General features: G+C 49.1%; 1 protein-coding gene across 1 annotated transcript; it reads left to right on the plus strand.

Annotated features, from left to right (window-relative positions):
* Window positions 1–1,465: 1,465 nt before the first annotated feature.
* On the plus strand, window positions 1,466–11,340 carry FPOAC1_010660 (uncharacterized protein; the record flags this gene model as incomplete). The annotated part of the gene is made up of 9 exons (XM_044855049.1): window positions 1,466–1,723; window positions 1,781–2,635; window positions 2,692–4,330; window positions 4,382–4,697; window positions 6,241–6,494; window positions 6,553–7,047; window positions 7,110–9,772; window positions 9,823–10,555; window positions 10,616–11,340. 9 exons carry the CDS (start codon window positions 1,466–1,468, stop codon window positions 11,338–11,340), a joined length of 7,938 nt encoding a protein of 2,645 aa, XP_044702362.1.
* Between the last annotated feature and the right edge of the window lie 4,227 nt (window positions 11,341–15,567).

Raw genomic sequence — 15,567 nt, forward strand, 5'->3', positions numbered from 1 at the left:
ATAACATATTTCTTATTGTTACACAAAACCTGCCCCAGCATTCTACGGAGTCTATAGATGATGGCTTGTTATATCATAACGACAATAAAAGAGTTGCTGACGAATTACGAATTAGCTAAAAATCCACTCATCTTAGACAGCTCACCCCATCGAAAAGAATCGAATTGCATCTATCGAAAGGAATTGGATAACTGTCCTTTTCTCTGACAAAAATCCAGGGGGAGTAAAAAACCAACGGACTTCTTCAATCAGGCAACTATCACGCTGTCGTGTTCTTTGAAAGTCGAAACTACTAACCTGGTCGAGCTACTATCCGATCTCAATACTCCACTATCATTATCGTCTGCCACGCCTCGGAAACTGTCATCCCAACAAGGTGTTTTCAAGGGTCTTGATCCCGACATTAAAGTGCCCAGCCCCAAATCTGGACGGAATCCGGCATTGATCAACCAATACATATCCTTTGTTCACACCTAGTACCTGGCATAACCAAGCTGTAAACTAGGTATTTTCTGAACAACACAGCAACAGGTACGGTATCAGCGGGACGTATTTGCATAGAGCAAACCTCCGCAAGTGATCCTTTTCGCCCTATCTACCCACCTCACTGGTAACATTACTCCACAGAGTTAGCAGATCGCTACTCCTGCACAGACCCTTGACTTATATTTTCCTGTCTGCATTGCGTGTGCTCAGTGGCGCACCCCACAAGCTCTACGTATTCGAAGTTCCTTCTGACATCTCGTCATCAAAAGTGCTTCAGTCATAGAGTGCAGACTCAATAACCTGACTCAGGGATACCGTCAGTTTATGCCAGCACGATCCTAACCCTAGTCAGTTAGAGCTCAGAGACTGAGGAAACTAAGCTAAGGTACTTTCCATGACCCTGCAAGCTTAATGAGGCGAGGAATAACTGACCTGTAACCCTGGTAGGTACATTACCGCTACAAGGTATCTCTACCTTTGGTCTAGCAGACCGCCAGGACGGGAAAGCTCCATCATCCATTGTGCCACACTACCCCTCGTCTCGCCCCTCCAACAGTCCAACTCTTTCGGCTCTCCCCCGCGACAACAGCGACACACAGCGCCCTACCCTGCCCTGCCCTGTAACCATACCTACGGGACGGTACTTGTCACCGTACCTTACTTTGCTCTTACATTGGATTGCTGCATCTACACTTCTATATCAATCTCTTCTCTCGTTCCTCAGCGTCAATTGGATCACTTTCCGGTACTCTACGCGCCAAAGTGCTCGACATCATCCAATCGCCTGCCCTTGACACGAGCTGCGTATCACCGCCAACTTGAACAAATCCTTGCGACCAATTGAAAAATCCTTCTTCACCTTCTAACTTAACTCTTCTGTTCGGTCGCTTTCTTTCTTTCTTTTTGGATACCTTCCTAGTCGTGTCGGTGTGGGATTTGGTCTCGATATTCTGGTCTTGCGTTTGCACCATCATACACAATGCCTCACTCGCAGCATGACGAGGATGCCTCCGCAACAGCGGCTGGCTCCCAAATACCGGTGACACTTGTGGCCGACGCCCTCGAGAAGCCTTCCCTTGACGATCGCGACTACCGGGTCATTCGACTTAACAATGAGCTTGAGGCTCTTCTGGTACACGATCCCGAGACCGACAAGGCCAGTGCTGCTCTTGACGTCAATGTGGGAAACTTTAGCGACGAGTCTGATATCCCCGGTATGGCCCATGCGGTCGAACATGTAAGCATTTTATACGTACTGTATTACAAGGAGTGTGCTAATATTTTTGCTCGTTAGCTTCTTTTCATGGGCACAAAGAAGTTCCCAATTGAGAACGAATATGGTCAATATCTCTCCGCCAATTCAGGAAGCTCTAATGCTTACACCGGACCGACCTCAACAAACTATTTTTTCGACATTTCTGCCAAGCCAGACAATGACCAGGATCCTTCAGATACCAACCCATCTCCTCTACGTGAGGCTCTAGATCGATTTGCGCAGTTCTTCATTGAGCCTCTCTTCCTTCCCGAGACTCTCGACCGAGAACTCAAGGCTGTCGACTCAGAGAACAAGAAGAATCTTCAGAACGATACCTGGAGACTGCACCAGCTTGAAAAGTCTCTATCCAACCCCAACCATCCATTCTGCCATTTCTCGACTGGTAATTTCGAAGTCTTGAAGACCCTTCCAGAGGCACGTGGAATCAATGTCAGGGACAAGTTTATCGAGTTCCATGCCAAGCACTATTCAGCGAATCGCATGAAGTTGGTTGTTTTAGGCAGAGAGCCGCTCGATGTGCTCCAGAAATGGGTTGCTGAGCTTTTCTCTCCTGTCGTTAACAAGGAACTCCCTCCTAACAGATGGCCTGACGAGCTGCCGTTCCGAGAGTCTGACCTCGGAATGCAATGTTTTGCCAAGCCTGTTATGGATTCAAGAGAGCTGAACCTCTACTTCCCCTTCATCGACGAGGAGTTCATGTTCGCCACTCAGCCTAGTCGGTATATCAGTCATCTGATCGGGCACGAGGGTCCTGGCAGTATCATGTCGTATATCAAATCCAAGGGCTGGGCAAACGGGCTCAGTGCAGGTGCCTACCCTGTATGCCCTGGCACTCCTGGTATTTTTGATGTGCAAGTCCGCTTGACGGAGGAGGTAAGCAAGAACCCGATGGTTTTCCATAAATAGAAAGTACTAACATCACGCTGCAGGGTCTCAAAAACTATCCCGAAATTGTCAAGATTTTCTTCCAGTACGTTACTCTTTTGCGCGAGAACCCTCCACAAGAGTGGATCTTCCAAGAGCAGAAGGGAATGGCAGATGTCGACTTCAAGTTCAAGCAAAAGACACCCGCTAGCCGCTTCACGAGCCGAATCAGCTCTGTTATGCAGAAGCCTCTCCCGCGAGAGTGGTTGCTCAGCGGCCACAGCCGTCTCAGAGAATTCGCTCCTGACCAGATTGAGGAGGCTCTTTCTACCATTCGCCCGGACAACTTCCGCATGGTTATTGTGTCACGAAACCACCCCGGCAACTGGGACCAGAAAGAGAAGTGGTACGGAACTGAGTACCGCCATGAGAAGATTCCCAACGACCTTATGGAAGAGATCAAGAAGGCCGCCGCAGTTTCTCCCGAGGAGCGCTTGTCGGCCCTTCATCTACCACACAAGAACCAGTTCATTCCTAACAAGCTTGAGGTTGAGAAGAAGGAGGTCGACGAACCCGCGCTGAACCCACGAGTGCTTCGCAACGACAACATTGCCAGAACATGGTGGAAAAAGGACGACACTTTCTGGGTTCCTCGCGCGAACGTGATCGTGAGCCTGAAGACACCCCTTATCTACGCTTCCGCCGAAAACAATGTCAAGGCCCGTCTTTTCACAGATCTAGTGCGTGATGCGCTCGAGGAGTACTCCTATGACGCAGAATTGGCTGGTCTGCAATATAACGTCAGTCTCGACTCGCGTGGTTTGTTCTTGGACGTCAGTGGTTACAATGATAAACTTCCCGTCCTTCTGGAACAAGTTGTTACAACAATGCGGGACCTCGATATCAAGGAGGATCGTTTCGAGATCGTCAGGGAGCGGTTAACCAGAGGATACAACAACTGGCAGCTGCAATCGTCCTACCATCAAGTCGGTGATTACACCAACTGGCTAAATGCACCTGAGCGAGACTTTATTGTAGAAGAGCTTGCGGATGAGCTGTCGAGTGTCACGTTGGAAGGTGTCAGGCTGTTCCAGAAGCAAATGCTGAGCCAGGTTTTCATTGAGGTGTATGTTCATGGCAACATGTACAAGGAGGATGCTCTCAAGGCAACCGATATGGTTGAATCTATTCTAAAGCCCCGGGTGTTGCCCGAGGCTCAGTGGCCCATCCTGCGATCTCTTATTCTAACAGAGGGCTCAAACCACGTCTTCAGGAAGACACTCATGGATCCAGCCAACGTCAATCATTGCGTCGAGACCTGGTTCTATGTTGGCAGCAGGGAAGACCGTGAGGTGCGCACAAAGACCCTGCTCCTAGACCAGATGCTTCACGAGCCTGCCTTCGACCAGCTGAGAACCAAGGAACAACTGGGTTACATCGTCTTCAGCGGACCTCGAGCTTTCTCGACGACATATGGTTTCCGATTCCTCATCCAGAGCGAAATGACGCCAGAGTTCCTTGATTCCCGCATCGAGGCCTTCCTCATGAGATATGCAGACACTTTAGAGAAGATGAGCGACACAGAGTTCGAAGGTCACAAGCGAAGCTTGATTGTCAGGCGGCTGGAGAAGCTCAGAAACTTAGATCAGGAGTCCACCCGTCACTGGTCTCAGATCACAAACGAATACTACGACTTTGAGCTCGGTAAGTTAAGATAAACCCGTGTCTACCTACAAGATGACTAACTGGTGCTAGCCCAACGCGATGCTGCACAAATCAAGTTGCTGACCAAGCCTGAGGTCGTGGAGTTTTTCAACAAGCACCTCAACCCCACGTCAACTCGTAGGGCACGTTTGTCGATTCATCTACAAGCCCAAGGCAAAGCCGATGGTGTCGATAAGCGACAGGAGGAGGCACAGAAGAAGGCCGACGAGGAGCCATCTGCCGGAGATGCTGTGAAGACTGCTCAGGAGGTTACAGATGTCAGATTGTACAAAGCCGGTCTCACTGCCAGTTCAGGCGCCAGACCTGTAAAGGACATCAGTGAGTATGCGGATACTGATGCCAAGCTGTAAGAGCCACTTTTTATGTCTCGAGCTCTTTGGTGTAATTTGGGTATCCCCTGGAAGGCGTGCCGATGGGTGCATTTTAGACAGAGGCGTGATACATTGATACGGCATGTTAGAGGGGGGAAGTTATGATGGTGATTTAAAGAATTGGGTGTACTTGTTTAAACTTCTTGTAGAGGAAAGATCGTCGGGCAGTGTAGGCACTTAGCTAGAATATGTTCCTTACGAGACAAGGAACGAATCCATAATCCTGAGTATGAGAACGATAATGCTGAACGATTTACCTCAATCTTGGACCCCTTGATTTTTCAAATGATGGGCATGTGAAAGAGGGACGTGTATTTTAGCAAGGTGCTACCCTGGACTCTGGTGTCATACAACCAACGTTGGAAATGTAGATTGATTGGTATTCCAAACTCAGAAAGCAAGTTCCCGCCAGGGGTAAAGGAAACACACAGATTGTGGAACTGTTGATCATGAATGGAATTGAGGGGCAAACATGATGGTTTACATAAAGGTTCTACTGCATATTGGGCATTACGGACATGGCTGATTCTAACCTCTAACATTGGAGAGGAGAATACTTGCCACGAACCTTAGTTTAAATCCCTGTCATTGCAAATACACCTAGGGTTAGGTAGGTAGATATGCAGGTAATTGGAATAAGAAATGATTTCCTAGATTCCCAACTATCACTGTCAAGGGGAGTGTAAGTTTGTCTTCTTCTAGAACAATCTGATGTGCCTACCTACCGGAATTAGAGATTGCAGGCCTACGAGGACCCAAACCCGGTTTGGTAGGCTGCCAACATAGGGATACACGCATGCAAACGATTCATGGTTTGTTTGGATGTGGAGGAAGGGATTCAATCATTCGCTTACCGCCAAGTTCCAACATGCGGTTAAAGCATGGAAGCAACATTTCTTCGTTTTACTCGGCCATTTAACGAGTTTCTGTTTGCCGTTTTTTTCAGCCGAAACCTTTATCGATTATAACTTTATGCCATGATAGTAGTAAAAAAAGCAAAGAAGCATTGCGCTTTCGAGCCTGATTGCTGCAATCCCTCTATCGTCATCAGTGAGAGTGCTAACAGTCCATAGTATGGACCCGCCCGTACCTTAGTACATTAGATCACCTAGCCCGCTATGGAACGAAGCCAGGCCACTGATTTGAATACAAATTCATTACAGCCCCCACAGCTCTTATTCATATTGTATCCATTTCATCACTATTGATACCACTGTACTTGTCCCTGATTGAATCTCAAGGTATGGGTGCCTGCCTGAGTGCCAACTACTAGTTAATTAACAGCCTTACTTCCGCACTCTCATAAACCCAGGGCGATGCGCAACCCAGGTATGGAGCCCATATATTTAGAGTGTCAGCCCCACACCGTCATTCTCAGCGGTCACAGCCGCTGCGATCCATCATAAAAAAAATATAACTTTAGAGCCTGCCAGCCCCCCCGCCTTCTTCCCGCCAGTGAAAAAAATATATTTCTTTCCTCAAACTGATTTGGACTGGACAGCAGGCTTTGTTAGTTAGTCCCATTTTCGAACAGAGTAAATGCAACAAAATCCCTGTTGTTACTCGTACCCTCGCTACGAACGGTCGTCGTTTCCAACGGTTTCTGTCCCCCTCCGTCACCGTCAAAGGCAGAGACAAGGACAAGGACAAAGAGGAAGACGCCCCGTCTTTCCTCTCCGCCCCTCTAGCTTCAACACCCCGAGCTGCCCGGGCAGCTCGCCTTCAAGACGTCGTCCTCAAAGAAGAGAAAGCTCTTGCGAAAGGACGAGCCCGTAGAATCGATTGACTCGCCGTCGCCCCCTTCTGACTCGGTCCTTCCCTCTTGCGAAGTCGACGACGATCCCGCCTTCTCCTTCTCCGCCTCCGTGGCCGATACTCAACCTGCCTCGAGCCTCCCTCCACGTCTCCAGACTCAGAACAGCTCTTTTGTCTCGGCCGACTACGCTTCATCAGCTGCTTCAAGCCCTTGTGCTTCTGCCTACGCCGACCTCTCCATCGAAAGTGACCGTGGCGGCGACGAGACTGGCTCGGCCCGAACCTTGGCCAGAAGCCAGTCTCCCTTGCGTCTCTCTCACCGAGCTATCATGAACGGCGATGCTGACCTACCTCAACGTTCCTCGTCACCTTTGAAACGACGTGCTTCCAGTATGGATCCCGAGAACGAAGCGGATAAAACCCGAGATGTCGACATGGGTTCATCGCAGGTTAACGAGTCTGTCGAGGGCCCATCTCAACCATCATCTGCAGACACCTTGCCTCGAGCCATGAGTGTCGATGCACCTGAGCCTGCCGTGTCCTCGGCAGATGATGCTTCGCCGTCTCAACGTAAGGCCTATGCGGTATCCAGTTTACATTCAATAAACACTCAACTAACTCTCATGCCACAGCAATCCCCTCTTTGCAAGAACAAATTAAGATCATTGAGACTCTTTTGAAAGCCTTTCAGGATTCACAGCCAAAGGAAGGGGACAAGGCCTGCCTTGTATCGAATACCTGGGTCCAGAAAGCGCTTGCGTTGCGCGGCGACTCAAAGGATACCCATGAGCACGATTCTACATCAAACCCCCTTGGTCCTGTAGACAACTCGGACATCATTGAAGAAATTGTCAAAGAGCCTACTGGCAATGAATTCATTCGTCTTAAGCAAGGAACCAACGAGAACGAGTTCACGCTCTTCCCTGAGGATGCTTGGAAGATGGTTGTAGATTGGTATGGTGTAAAGGATGGCCAAGGCGCTATTGTTCGAACTGCCATCAACACAGCCGGACACGGCGACGACCCTGTCATCCAGTTCGAGTTTCACCCTCCAGTTTTCACAGTCCATCGCCTGTGGTCAACTCTGAGTCCACTGCCCATCGAGCAGTCACTCAAAGCCAAGAACCCCCCTCCTTACAAATTTGCCAGAAGCCGTAACTACCATGCTCAAACTTTCGTCAAGGAGTTGAAGACGGCCACTGACGTCCCGATTGACCGGAAGATTCGTTTATTCACCGTGCCCGAGGTTCAGCAGATTGTCCGTCCCTCAGAACCATCCCGAGCACTCACCCCTCCGGATTCCCCAGGCCGAGATGAGAGCAGAGGTGAGAGTACGGATTCTTGGTCAAAACTTCTCTTGGACATCGCTTCATTCGAGCATGTTCGTGATACCAAGATGCAAAGTACCCTGGAAGACAAGACCATCCAACCGAACTTTAATGGTGGATCGGCGTTGTCTATGTTTAATCTGGTCACCGACCAAACTCTTGTTATTGATGAGGCGATCGAAAAGGGATCCTGGGTCAGCACATACAGTGGAAAGAGCCCACCGAATGGGTTGGCCATCCCTACCAGAAGCGGCATGGCATCCTCCAATGTGAGCGGCCGAAGCAGTCCTGCGCCTGGTGGTGCACTGGCACGCGGACGAATGGGAAGGAAATCCGGCCGTAACATTGGTGTTGTTGGCCTGCAGAACCTGGGAAATACATGCTACATGAACTCAGCCCTCCAGTGCGTTCGGAGCGTCGAGGAGTTAACAAAGTACTTCCTGACTGATGAGTTTGTCGAGGAGGTCAACAAGACCAACCCTCTAGGATACAATGGCAAGGTTGCCACAACGTATGGACAATTGCTCAAGGAGATATACTCGGAAAATAGGGGCTCTGTGACTCCACGAGATTTCAAGAACACCATTGGTCGGTGCCGGTCAACCTTCTCTGGCTACGGCCAACAGGACTCTCAGGAATTTCTTGGATTTCTGTTGGATGCACTCCAAGAAGATCTGAGTCGTGTCAAGAAAAAGCCTTATATTGAGAAGCCGGACTCCACCGACGACATGATCAACAACCCAGAAGCTATAAAGGAGATGGCGGATAAGGTGTGGGATATCACTCGACGCCGAGACGACTCTGTCATCGCTGACCTCTTCACGGGTTTGTACAAATCAACACTTAAATGCCCTGAGTGTGGCAAGATCAGTATCACATTCGACCCTTTCAACAACTTGACACTCCCCATACCTGTTGAAGACGTTTGGACTGCCAAGATCAAGTTCCTGCCCCTCAATGATGCCCCGGTCATGATCGAGGTTGAACTGCCTAAACACAGCGCTATTGAGCAACTCAAGCAATTTGTCTCCATCCGAACAGGTATTCCACCGGAAAGACTGATTGGCGGCGAAGAGTACAAGGACAGGTTCTTCAAAATCTACGATAACACCAACGATGTTAGCGAAGAGATCAGTAAGAACGATATCGCCACGTTCCACGAATTGGACGCCACTCCTACTAATTGGCCACACAAGGCCAAGAAGCCTCGTTCAATGTTAGATGTGGACACTCCCCTTGAGACTGAGAATTGGGATGACCCGCGATATGAGCAGATGGTGGTACCTGTATATCATCGCATTCCGTCAAATTATGCGCGTGGTCGGGATGGTGTGGCCCCTCCCAGCTTCATTTGCTTCACAAAGGAGGAAGCTTCTGATATCGACCTCATTCGACGCAAGGTCCTGGAAAAGGTCGCTACCTTTTCAACCTGGTCCAAGCTAAGAGATGTTACAGAAGAAACCTCGGACAATGCCGACGGGGAAGTCGTTACTTCGGCTTCGGATGCCGACTCGTCAGGCGACAGCAAGGTTGTCGCCACCTCGGTTGAAGGTGAGGACGATATCGTGGATGTGCACATGAAGGACGACAGCGACCCTCTTCCCCATCAGCCCCAGATCTTGAAGAGATTCAATACAAACCGGTCAAAGTTCATCAAGCCAGATAGCTTCCTGGACCCTGAGCTTGAAAACCTTTTCGAGCTTTGCTATTTCACAGACAAATCTTACGCTGGTCATGTACCTACAGGCTGGTCTAATGTTGATCATAATCAAGTACTGCCCAAGCTGGCAGATCGAATCCCTCAGCCTACACCCGAAGGTGATGATGCTGCTAGTCGTGATGACGAAAGCAGCACACCTTCGGTCAACGAGGATGCGAGCAGCACTGATGAGAGCATCAAAGCTGATGCAACACAGACCAGAATGGCTGAGGAATCTAGCGAAGAAGACGTTCAAGAAGCGCCACGCGTAAGTTACCATATCAGACCCTTTATAACCTCGTCACTCATGTAATACAGAAATTCAACGCCCGGCCATCCAAGATAGGACCTCATGGACGACGTGGCAAGATCAAGGGCCAGAAATACGGCAAGAAGGCCGGCAACAAGCGCCGAGAACGCATTCAGAACAAGAAAAATAAGGCAGCTTCTGTTAAGCCGCAGCCACAACCTCCCGCTGTCGCTGATGGTGGCCCTCTTATTCGTCTTGGCGAAGGCCTCGTCGTGGATTGGAACGATGAAGCCTGGGATAAGGTCTTTGGTGGCTCTTTGAAGACGTCCGAAGAGCAAGGAGCCCCCACTTACCTGACACTCGAGACACTCAACGACACGGCCCTCAAGATTGTGCAAAGAAGGAGGAAGCATCGCCGCACTCAAGGTATCACACTTGATGAGTGCTTGGACGAATTCGAAAGAGCTGAGGTCCTCTCTGAGCAAGACATGTGGTACTGCCCCCGCTGTAAGGAGCATCGACGAGCCAGCAAGAAGTTTGATTTATGGAAATCACCAGATATTCTTGTAGCCCATCTCAAGCGATTCAGCAGCTCTGGCTACCGCCGAGATAAGCTGGATGTCATGGTCGACTTCCCCATCGAAGGTCTTGACCTTACTTCCAGGGTCATCCAGAAAGAAGATGGCAAGGACGAGATTTATGACCTGATTGCTGTCGATGACCACTATGGAGGTCTCGGGGGAGGTCACTACACTGCCTATGCCAAGAACTTTGTTGATGGGCGCTGGTACAATTACAACGGTTAGTATTTGCCTTTGTGCTCATGTTACGGAAGAAACAACAAACTAACAAACACAAAAGATTCTTCAGCATCTCCAGTATCGGACCCTGCATCGTGTATCACCTCGGCTGCTTATCTGCTCTTCTACCGCCGCCGTTCAAGCACTCCTTTGGGAGGATCCCGGTTCGGAGTCATCTCCGAGAAGTATAGGAACAGCGAAGAGAACTCCGAAGTGGAAGATGCTGAGGCGGGGGAAGGTCAACGTCTCGGCGAGGGTTCCTCCCTGGCTGGGTTGTCGAGCGTTGGGATCGCAGCCGCAGCAACTCGCCTTCCGGCCGACCGTGGCTCGGATAGAATCACAGTTACTTCCTACCCTGGTCCAGATGACGATGATGATGATCCCCCACCATATGGAGGTGTCGAGGATGAAGGTGTCGATGTCAAAGAGGGATATCAACAACTGAGCAGCGGACACCTTGCTCAGAGTTGGAATTTCGGGGCACTAGGTGATAGCGGCGCCGAGGACTCTACAGGTGCAGATATTGCCTCTGACGATGCTCAGTTGGACTCATCAGCGGACGAGCGTGGCTTCAGTCAATTCGATGAACCTGATATGGGACACGATCTCATGGATGTTGACCATGCAACTTCAACATCTCACGGGACGACTCTCGCAGATATTGAGAAAGCTACTGTTGACCACAAATCTGTGATTGACGTACCAACTGCAGCGGGTAGCGATCGAGATTCAAGCGAAGTGGCCGAAATTCATCTTGAAAGCGAGAAGGGAACCAAGGCCGAATAGGGCGGCTCTCCGAAGTCGAAGAACAAGCGGCCCAGGGTCATAATGACATATGGCAGTCGAGACTGTCGAAACATGAGAAAACGGCGACATGAGAATGAGACGATGACCCGGTATAACTCAACATGTGCAAAATATGTTGAGAGATTTGTAGACAGAAAGAAGCGACGTGTGAAATAGATGGTACATATCACTATCCCTCCCCGTGGATTTAGCTCGCATTGGGCTGAAGGGTAGAGAATGGCGTTCGGTATGATTTTGTTTGCATCAAGCATGTTCAGCTGGACGGGCCTGGGGAGGTCATTAAACAAGGCTTATACGAGTAGCTCAAGCAGCAGAGACGCAAAACAATGGATAGTTTATACCAAGAAGACTCGCGTCTTAAATCTACCACCATAGACGTGATAAGTGATTGCTTTGAATGCCTGTCGAGCCACTGCTTGGATGAATGGCACAGGCACGAAGAGTCATGCCAACCACACATGTATTGTTTGGATTAGAGTGAAGTCTGATATTCCCGATCTGAAAACCATCGATTCGAGCCTATGTGAATCTTCCAGCGACCCATTTCTGGCGGAGCCAGTATCCGCAAGTCTGGCAAAACTAACCTTAAGATAAAAGGTTTTTTTTTTCTTAGTATTGGCGAACAGCAACCATGAAACGGTATCTCTAGTTCGTAATTCAACGAATATCACATCACGAAGGCTAGGGCGTCCGATGTCGCCATCCCCACGTTGTGTGGTTCCGATGACATGGTTTCCCCGGTCAAAACCCTTCCCTACCTAATAAAGGACATCATCCACTTAGATAACCACTCGGGGGTCTTTGTGAACAGGAGAATCAGGGGCATCTCGGAAACCGCTCTATTTGAGGGCAACCCCCGCATCTCCAGGAAATGAACAATGTAGTGGAAGGTTACTATGGTTGAAGAGTATTCAATGAATTGAGACCAAGCTATAGGAACACTGTATGCGGGCAGTAAGCAATTGGTAATATACAACGCCTCAGTCCCTAAAGGTTTGGTCAGGCACAGGGCAGCCTATTTAATAATCGAGCAACTGGGGACTCTGCGACTAGATAGAAACTGCTCAACACCAATTCTCTCCACTCAAGGGGGCGGCTTAGATCGAAAGCCACAGGAGCGGCCGCTAGACTGAGGGCGTCAAGGCATCGCGATCACTGCACCTCTCTACCAAACAAACCGGTATGCACATTTTCGATTTGTTATGGTCATTTCACAGTTGAAGAATGAGTTATTTTGTGCCTGGATCCAACTGCCAGCCACCTGGGTCCAGCCACCTTCTTAGCTTCTTTATGAATTCAGGTCAGAGTTAGACCCAAAACAACAAGGAACAAACCATTGCTGAGATAAAACGATGAATGTTCAAAATCCACAGGGATTACGTTCCAGGATTGGGGTTGTTGGTATCAGCCCACTGAAAGGACGAACAGGGAGCCAGAAGTCAACAGTTCGGGAAGCCCGTTTTGGTAAGAAGCTGTGGTACCTGACTCTATTATCAACTACACAGTCGCGAGCAAACCATCACTAATGACAATGGAATTCATTGCCGGTCCGGTATGGTAGGGATCCGCTATGAAGAGATTCATGGGGCTTGCGGAGCCTCTGCCAGCGACCACAACACTGGAGGCATGATCAGTACGAGCAAAAATCAGTCGTCTGCAGATATATGTTGTAATGAAGAACTCGAATGAGCGAGGCATCAATGGTTGAAATAAAACCAGACTAGCCACCTATGCTCGTTGGAGAGCCAGAAGATAGACGAGGAAAGGATCAGTGTTTTCAAAGTCAAAACAGGCCTACTAGGCGCAGGCTTGGTACCTCGGTTCGGTGGGGTTCCTGAGGTGGAGTTGGTTTGTGGATGAGAGCATCTTCTCATCTTGAGGCTCGAAGTGGAGTCTGTCTTCTGGGCCAGTGGTTGGCAGATCTAGTCTTCAGAGGCTACAGGCTTTCGGGTCCTGGCGTTATGGCTTTAGCATCTCGAGATGCTAACAGCTAAGGTGGGCGATGGTTCTTGTAATGGCTTCTGTGGTCCACAGTTGGTATGGAAAGGCTGGAAACAAGCATGCGTATCGCACAAAACCCATGAAGGTTGACTTCTCCATCATTCCCCAGGACAGACGAAGACTGGCTGGAAGCCACTTGGTTCAACAGAGCCCTGCAACACCTTGCCCCTTTCGGCACAGTCGCCTAAACCAGAAAGCTTGTGTGAGTGTTTTGTGTCAGCTAATCTACAGTGCAGCAGCACCTACAGTAGCACCTCGCTTCAGGGAAATTGAACCATAATAGAATTTGGGGCCTGTGGGGTATCCCTGTACCGATTCGAATAGCGAACACACAAAGAGAAGATAAGCTGTTTTCATCCTCCATTTCGCATGGTGATGACCTCTGGTAACTGCTGACAGCCATTCTATACCTAAAGCGTAGCTCTTGCGTACCTCGTCTCTTAGTAGCCTCATTAGAGGCGGGGGAGAGTTTTGAGCCAGTGCAGTGCGGGGCAGCGAACCTATGACCTATGGCAAATGCGAATAGCGATGGAATGGGGCAATGACAAGGGAATGAAGAAACAAGACAGGAGCGTTCAGAAGAATGAAGGCGGGCTAAGCTGTTGATGTAAGTGCTGTGTTCGAATGAATACAATTGTTGAAATATCGGATTTACCAAGTTGAGATCTGGCGATGCCAAGTGCGTTGTTTTATACAATTTTGTATTTGCTGTTCAGTAGTAGGTTAGAACTATGGCCCATCGCTTGTGTTGTTGCAAATGAGCTAGCTGCCAGTGGTGCAAGCACCTGCAAGGAAAGCCATCCCCGACACATGCCTCATACCACCTACCCTGTTGCCTTACCTACCTGCCTAAGTACTTGCCTTACTGGGCAAGTGCCTACCAGTACCTACAACCAAGGTTATTTGATAAGTAAAGCAAGTAATTGTAGGCTTATACCTTCCCAAACTTGTCCAGGGATCAGATCAAACCCTGGGTTAGTAGATACCTGTAGGTAGACCTGTCTTAGTAGGTACTAAGTTGGTAAGTAAAACGAAAGCTGCAACAGAGGGGCAATGCGCTTGAATCTTACCACAATTGTTGTTCCAGACTACCTCACAGGATATCGTGTGGTTGAGTATAGGTTAAGTGTATGTAGAGTTATCGCGTGTTGCTGTCTAACGTCAAGTACTAAGGTATTGCTCTGATGATGAGAGGCTGAGAGGCAACGCCTTACTGTATCAAGCCAAACCTATGACTGTGTGGGGATTATGATGGTTCTTGTTCAAAAAGACTTTCTCAGGTTGACGAATAAAATCGGCTGTTGATTGGACAGTGTACGAGCTCCAGACACGATGAAATGCCAGGACATCGACCGTTGTTGAACATTGCATGGTTGAGCTCTGTTCGCGATAAATAGGTTACCTACTACTAGGTAACTATAAGCAGGCAAAGCCTCTCAACTTGGTATATACACAAAAAATCGATAGGTTACGCAAGTCTTGATTACACGTGGTGTTATAACAGAACACTGTGTGTTCAGACTGTGCTTCCTTCGAGAATGATTCTTGGTTCCCCTTTGTACTGCAGCCTTCCATGCACCCCTGTTGAAATAATATGGAGACTGTGACCCATTTCAGATTCTCGAAGACGGCCAGAAGAATTCAAAGCAAGCCGCTTGGACCCTCCTTGGTCAACACACTGCATACACGACGTAATTGGCCGTCGCAGCGAACAAGGGTATGTATGTAGTTCTGATCCCAGTCAAGGCGTGTGGAGTCCAAGGTGGACTCTAGCCCAGTAGAACTGCCTTGGTGCCTCGCCTGCTCGCCTTTCGTTGCAAGTCTGTTCCCCTGCTTGAACGACGATCCTCCACCACACATCATATGTCTAAAAATGGCTGGATGAATTACATGTCCCCAACCTCACCCACGATACTTGGTGTAAGCGGCACAGCAGCGTATAGTAACCCTACCTGTGATGCTGAACAGTTTCATGCTAACGGTCTTTACGTGTAACTCGCACACCTGATGATGTTGTCGTGTCGCCTGCTGACCAGTCGCTCGCCACTGTAAATCACTAAAACAACCTAGGGCCTCAAACACACGCCAACGTCCGAACAGTCCAAACGGCACTTAAAAGAATCCTTTATAAATGAATGGAAAAAAGTCTCTTTGTGGGCTTGGCCCTTCTCTGTTGATGTAGAAAATAACAATGGGTATGGCTTA

This window comes from Fusarium poae, chromosome 4 (assembly GCF_019609905.1).
Source record: "Fusarium poae strain DAOMC 252244 chromosome 4, whole genome shotgun sequence".
NCBI lineage: Eukaryota > Fungi > Ascomycota > Sordariomycetes > Hypocreales > Nectriaceae > Fusarium > Fusarium poae.